The following is a 7,639-nucleotide window of genomic DNA, read 5'->3' as shown; positions in this document are numbered from 1 at the left end:
TCTTAATGATTTCAGTCAACTGTTTTAACCTAGTAAATACTGGAGTATGGTTCAGAGATGTTATCCCGCTGCTCACTACTGAAAAGGCAACAGAGACAGCGTAACTTAATTAACACACGGATTTTTTGGAGTCAATGAAAAACCTTTCCAACTTCAAGAGGTAGGTAAAGAATTTCCTACAGCATTTACAGGTAGTGGTATGTGGTATACAGATACTATGCAGCCAATGAAGGAAACAAAAAAGAAAGAAATATAGATAAATAGACAGACAAACAGACATTCTCATAAATGATAATAACTACTCTACAGGATTTTGATACCAACATCTAGACTTATATAGCAGAGATATACTTTTTTCTTCTATTCTACAGGATTTTACAAGCGCAGCTTTGGCTTGATTGGTGTTTGTTTTTTTGCTTCTTACAGTTAAGGCATCTTAAGTAATAGATGGACAGTTTTTGGTATATTTTACTGGAAGTCCAAATAAATACATAATAATAAAATATGAAGCAAGTTTTCCCATCAGCTGATGTTTTCCAGAATTCCTAAGTGTCTATTGAATTTGTGCTCCTCACTCAGTTAGATGCTTTGGAAAATACCACTCTGTACAAAAGGAGCCAATGTGATCTTTGATGTGATTGCAATGAATTCAGCAGAGTTGCCCTAGAAAATTTCTTGGCCTTTTTCTGTTTAACGACCCAGTTAGAGAGGCAAACAGGGCCAGATTGTCAAAGATATTTAGGCAGGTTAGGAGGCTAAGTCCCATTAACATCAGTGGGAGTTAGGTAGGTGTCTAAACTGCCTAGACTTTTTAAAATCCTATTCGGTGTCTATCTGATTCTATAGCCATTCAGCTAGACTCAGTCATTTAGAATTCAAAGTGATATTGATAAACTGGGGAACTGTTCTTCAATCAACATGATGAAATATGATAAAAACAAGAGTAAAGTACAGGGGTTGCCTCAGCTGGAGCACTGTGTCCAGTTTCGGTACCACGTTTTAAAAAAGCTGGGAACAAGCTGGATGTAGTCCAGAGGAGAGCACCAAAAATGATCAGAGGTTTAGAAAACCTGATATATGAGGACACATTGAAAGAACTTGGTATGTTTATCTACAGAAGAGAAGACTGAGTGGGGACACAATAACAGTCTTTGCACAAACAACAAGGAATCCGGTGGCACCTTAAAGACTAACAGATTTATTTGGGCACAAGATTTTGTGGGTAAAAAAAACCACTTCTTCAGATACACCTGAAGAAGTGTTTTTTTTACCCACGCATCTGAAGAAGCGGATTTTTTGCCCATGAAAGCTTATACTCAAATAAATCTGTTAGTTTAGGAGTTGGCAACCTTTCGGAAGTTGTGTGCCAAGTCTTCATTTATTCACTATAATTTAAGTTTTCACGTGCCAGTAATACATTTCAACATTTTTAGAAGGTCTCTTTCTCTAAGTTTATAATATATAACTAAACTATTGCTTTATGTAAAGTAAATAAGGTTTTTAAAATGTTTAAGAAACTTCATTTAAAATTAAATTAAATGCACAGCCCTCCGGACCGGTGGCCAGGACCCAGGCAATGTGAGTGCCACTGAAAATCAGCTTGTGTGTCACTTTCGGCACGCGTGCCATAGGTTGCTTACCCTTGTGTTAGTCTTTGATGTGCCACCGGACTCCTTGTTGTTTTTGTGGATACAGACTAACACGCTACCCCCTGATTCTTGACAGTCTTCACATAAGTCAAGGGAAGTTATAAAGAGGATGGTGGTCAGTTGTTCTCCATGTCCATTGAGGGTAGGATGAGAAGTAATTGGCTTAATTTTCAGCAAGGAAGGTTTAGGTTAGATATTAGGAAAAAAATGTTTCTAAGTATGTGACTAATTAAGCAGTGGAACAGGTTACCTAGAGAAGTTGTGGAATCCTCATCTCTGGAGGTTTTTAAGTACAGGAAAGATAGATAGACAGACATTTGGAAATCTCAGCCTAAATTCTCCAGCTCTGTCAGTATAATGACTCCCAGCAAAGTTGGAATTCCAACTCCAAAGCACCACTGCAGATTGCTACACTTGTATAACTTAGTCTTCTATCAGCAGTGATAGGCTTTTATCTACCAGAGGATCAGTCAGTAGCAGGCTATCTGACACTCATTTTTCCAGTAATTTATTTAAACCACTGAAGGTGTAACCTACACACACACACACATTCACCAGGTGTTGTCAATAGCTATCGATGTGGTGCTCTGCTCTGGTTCGATGACGATAAGAGTCGGCTGTGTGCATATTCTCTCTGTGTGCTGCCCCAGCTCTGCGCAGATCGCTAACACAGCAAAACCCAAGAGAACCCCCAATGACCACAAACTCTAGTAAGGTACAAAGGAACCCGAGCCAGGTTTATTGTCAAACGAAGCACAGTAATAGTTTCCCGTAAACTGTACAAGGCATACTACGAATTTGTGCCCCCTGGCAATGGACCAGCTCAGTCAGTGGTGGGACTTTCCACTGCCCCCTAGCTGGCCAAAGATACGCACTCCGGGGCCTACTTTTATACAGTTACAGGACAGATTATTCATCCCTACTGAGGTATTGAGGTACAGCCCCTTGGTGCATTAGGAGGCTGTCTCCCCCATTGATCATGTTGTTTCAAACAAACAGATCTATCCATCATGCTGTCCTTTTGACCCTGTCTTTAAGATGCACCTGGGGTGTATGGGGTTGTATGTATCTTGCTGAGAAGCACCACCTGCATCGTGCATATCAGAACGATCCATCCTCAGAGACAAAGAAGACCACCTTTATCAACTCTCGCAGAACAGTACAGAACTGACTGTGCAAAATGCAGGACTTGTGGCTGAGCACCAAAGCAGATGAAATACAGGTGTACGCAGACAGGAACGACTATAAGCAGTTCTATGAAGCCCTCAATACACTCCATGGTCCACAGTCTTCTGGGAGCTTTCCCCTCCTGAACTCTGATGGCACTGTGCTCCTTACAGAAAAGACGCAGATTCTCCAGAGATGGGCTGAACATTTTGAAGCAGTTCTTAACTGCCCCTCAGTCATCAATGATGAGACCATTGACAAGATGCCCCAGGTTGCAGTCAATGACTCAATGGATGCTTCACCAGAAGAGGATGAAGTGAAGAAAGCCATCAACCAGCTGTCAAGTGGCAAAGCCCCAGGGTCAGATGCCATACCAGCAGAGGTGTACAAAGTCGGTGGACCCGTGCTGCTACGGAAACCCACTGAGCTATTTCAGTCCTTCTGGAAGCAGCAATCCATTCCACAGGAATTTAGAAACGCGTCCATCGTGCACCTCTATAAGAGGAAGGGCAATCTCCAGGTATGCAACAATCACTGTGGAATCTCGCTACTCTTTACAGCGGGGAAAGTTCTTGCACGGGTTCTGTTGAACCGATTGATCATTCACCTGGAGCAGGGCTTACTGCCAGAATCACAGTGCGGCTTCCGCAAGGGATGTGGGACTATTGACATGATCTTCGCTGCACACCAGCTACAGGAGAAATGTCAAGAGCAGAATCGTGAACTCTGCACAACTTTTGTGGACCTCACGAAAGCATTCGACTCTGTCAGTCGCCAGGGCCTGTGGAGGATCATGTCGAAATTCTGCTGTCCAGACAGATTCATACAAACGGTACCTCAATTTCATCACGGTATGATGGCTCGTGTCCTGGATGACGGTGAAACATCTGAGACCTTCCCAGTCACCAACAGTGTCAAACAAGGGTGTGTTTTAGCACCCACTTTGTTCAGCATGATATTCTCTGCCACTCTGACTGATGCCTTTCAACACTGCACTGAAGGAGTAGGCCTGAAGTACAGAACCAATGGGAAACTATTTAATCTGAGGTGACTGCGGTCCATCACCAAGGTGAAGGAAACTGTACTTCGAGACTTTCTCTTTGCCGATTACTGTGCTCTGAATGCTAGTACAGAGCCAGAAATGCAAGCCAGTATGGACAAGTTTTCATCTGCATGCAACAAATTCGGTCTCACCATTAACATCAAGAAGACTGAGGTCATGCACCAGCCAGCTCCCCATGCTCCGTACTCAGAACCGTCCATCACTGTAAATGGACAGAGACTTCAGGCAGTGGACCACTTCACGTACCTGGGCAGTACGCTTTCCCGAGCAGTGTCAATCTATGATGAAGTAAACTGCTGAATTGCTAAAGCCAGCTCTGCATTTGGCTGATTGCGCTCCAACGTCTGGGAACGTCGAGGGATCAGCCTACCAACGAAGCTGAAGGTCTACCGAGCAGTGGTCCTTCCAACTCTGCTGTATGCCTGCGAGACGTGGACTGTCTATCGGAATCATGCATGAAGGCTCAATCACTTCCACATTTCCTGTCTGCGAAAGCTTCTAAAAATCAGATGCCAGGACAAAGTGCCCGATACTGAAGTCCTTACCAGAGCCAGCCTGCCGTCAGTTCACACACTGCTGATGAGAGCCCAGACCAGATGGGCAGGACATATCATGAGAATGTCAGACGAGCACATTCCTAAACAACTCTTCTATGAAGAACTCACCCAGGGAAAGCGCTCCCATGGAGGACAAAAGAAGCGGTTTAAGGACACGCTGAAGACCTCTTTGAAGTCCCTTGAGATCAACACCGCCACATGGGAAACCCTCGCACTGAACCGTCCAGCATGGCACAGCCTCATTCACACAGGTAGTAATACCTCTGAGGCGAGGCGTACTGCTGAGGCTGAAAGAAAGCGTGAACTGCGCAAGTCCAGAACTGCCCGCACATCATCGACAGTGCCATCACATGTCTGCCCGACGTGTGACAGGACGTTCCATGCCCGAATCAGACTGATCAGTCATCTTCGGATGCACAGAGTCCAGTCATCAAACGAATGAGTTGTTGAGGACTTCATCGACAATGATGGATGAACATACATAAAAAAGATGCACCTACCTATTCCTTGTTATCTCTGTGGAGTGCCCTCGTATCAGGATGTCCAGGTGCCATCTTGGCACAAGTTCCTCTTATTAGCGCTTATATGTGGATGCACCTTCTTCTAACAACCATCTTCTTACCATCTTCTGTGAGTGGGGCCTGCCTCTGGCTCACAGCCCAGCTTTTCCTTAGCAATGCTTGGAATTACTTTGGTTCAGACTTCAGGCCTCAGACTGGGCCTCTGACACAAGAGTTTATGTTTCAGGGCCTCATCTTACTACACCAGGTATAGGATAACCATAAATATAAAGGATGCTTCTTCCAGCATTTTAATGCTCATCCTCTTTGTAACTGAACACAAAGAGTTATTTTATTCTTGGAAGAAAAGAATCCTGCTTGGAGGGGGGATTAGTTACTCAGTAGTGGGACATAAGCATCAACTATCTGAATGTCACACCCCTTCAATGTGTCTCAAGTTGGGCAACCAAAAATTGACACAACAAAAATACCTGGGTCACTTTTGAGAATAATTGCAGGATTAGAAAACACGCCTTAAAGTGTGCTCAGCTACATAGATTGAGATAAGAGAAGGTTAAGGGATGACTTGATCACAGTCTATAAATGCCTACTTGGGGAACAACTATTTGATAGAGGCTCTTCAGTCTAGCATACAAAGGTAGAAAAAGATCCGATGCCTGGAAGTTGGAGTCAGACAAATACAGACTAGAAATAAGGAGTTAATTTTTAACAGTAAGAATCATAAACCATTGGAACAACTTACCAAAGATTGTATTGGATTCTCCATCTCTACTTTTAAATCAAGATTGCATGCTCTTTCCCCCTAAAAAGTCTGCTCTAGGAATTATTTTGGGGCAGTTCTCTGGCCTGTGTTATACAGGAGTTAAGATTAGATGATCACAGTGGTATCTTTTTGCCTTGGAATCTATGAATTTTCAACATTGTGTCCAGATAACTCTTTACTGCCTTCATTGCCTCTGCAGATGACACCCACTGAGGAAGCACAATGGAGAAATCAAACCCTCATAACTGAATTCATCCTGCTGGGGTTCTCCAACCTCCTGCGCCTTCAGGATATGCTATTCTGCGTGGTCCTATTCATGTATATGGTGACAGTGATGGGAAACACCCTCATCATCTTTGTTGTCACAGTTGATCCTGCTCTCCACTCTCCTATGTACTTCTTCCTTGAGAACTTGGCCTTCATTGAGATCTGCTTCACCTTGGACACGGTGCCCAAGATGCTGGTGAACCTCCTGGAGGAGGAGAAGAGCATTTCATTTGCTGCCTGCGCTGTGCAGATGTATTTCTTTTTCTTTTTTGGCTGCGCAGAGTGCTTCCTTCTAGCAGCCATGGCGTATGACCGCTGCGTGGCCATTTGCTACCCATTGCGCTACAACACCCTCATGAACCAACCAGTCTGCCGCAAAATAGTGGGCGGTGTCTGGGTTATCGGAGTTCCTGTCTCTCTGCTGCAGGCAGTCTGGATATTCAACTTGCCCTTCTGTGGCTCCAACCAGATCAACCATTTCTTCTGTGATGCTCCAGCAGTGCTGAAGCTGGTCTGCACTGACACCTACCACTATGAGATGCAGGCTATCGGCTCCACGCTCCTGTTCCTCATGTTCCCCTTTGTGCTGATCCTGGTCTCTTATGTCCGCATCCTCACCACCATCCTGAGAATGCCATCAGCCGAGGGCAGGCGCAAGGCCTTCTCCACATGCTCCTCCCACCTCATCGTGGTAACCTTGTTCTATGGAAGTGGCAGTTTGGTGTATCTACGGCCCAAGTCTAGCTACTCCCCAGATGTCAAGAAGCTCCTATCTCTGTTCTACACAGTCCTCACACCCATGCTGAACCCCATCATCTACAGCCTGAGGAACAATGAGGTGAAAGGGGCTCTGAAGAGAGTGATATGGCGGAAATTGTCCTTGCAGAATTAGTAGGTACTTTGATTAGATGTTATGGCAGCATGGAGGATTTTGACTGGTATCCTACAATCCCCATAAATACCTGGGAGGAGGGACATTGCAGTCTGAGAGGAACATGGAGGAAGGGGCAAAGACGTAGTTAAAATATTGATAGTCTTGCATCTGGAAACAATATGGGGCTTATTGTAAAGTATGTGGAATGGAACTCGGTAGACCTGGCTTCAAATCCTGGCTCTATCACAGAATCTCAGTGCTACTTAGACTGGGATTTTCTAAGGGAAATAGGTGCCCAAATCCCATTGATTTTCCATAGGACTTGAGCATCTAATTCTATTAGGCCTTATTAAAAATTCCAACCTGCACCCCTCACTTTCCCATCTTTAATGTGGGAAAAGCAATGTCTCGGCAGTGACAGATTGGAAATGATGGTGGCTTCTGTGAAAAAAAAATAGTTTTTCCCCCAGAAAACCAAGACCCCCAAAATTTGCAATTTTGGGCTTAAAACTGGATAATTTAGCAGTTTTGGGCTAAAAAATATTCAATTTTTTGGTAGTTTTCTGCACTTTTTTTTTTCAGTGAGTGGGGGGGGCTGCTTAATATTTCATGTGAAATATGCCAAAAAAATTCAGCTGAAAATTGCTGGAAACCTTTGGACAGAAATAACTGCAAACATTAGTTGCTGCACAAGAAATCTTTGATTTTCTGTTTTCCCAATGGAAAAAAATGATAAAGAAAAGCATGCATTCCCATTAAAGTCTCTGTTTTGATGAAA

At 43.9% G+C, this 7,639-nt stretch overlaps 1 protein-coding gene across 1 annotated transcript; it reads left to right on the top strand.

Moving 5' to 3' along the window:
* The first annotated feature begins 5,919 nt into the window (after positions 1-5,919).
* LOC127040910 (olfactory receptor 10A7-like) lies at positions 5,920-6,879 on the top strand. Its single transcript, XM_050935452.1, has one exon. The coding sequence runs from the start codon at positions 5,920-5,922 to the stop codon at positions 6,877-6,879; it is 960 nt and encodes a 319-aa protein (XP_050791409.1).
* Positions 6,880-7,639: the final 760 nt, after the last annotated feature.

Source organism: Gopherus flavomarginatus (assembly GCF_025201925.1).
Source record: "Gopherus flavomarginatus isolate rGopFla2 chromosome 11 unlocalized genomic scaffold, rGopFla2.mat.asm SUPER_11_unloc_1, whole genome shotgun sequence".
NCBI lineage: Eukaryota > Metazoa > Chordata > Testudines > Testudinidae > Gopherus > Gopherus flavomarginatus.
Note: the sequence above shows the minus strand (reverse complement) of the source record. Positions and strands in the feature narration are given on the sequence as shown.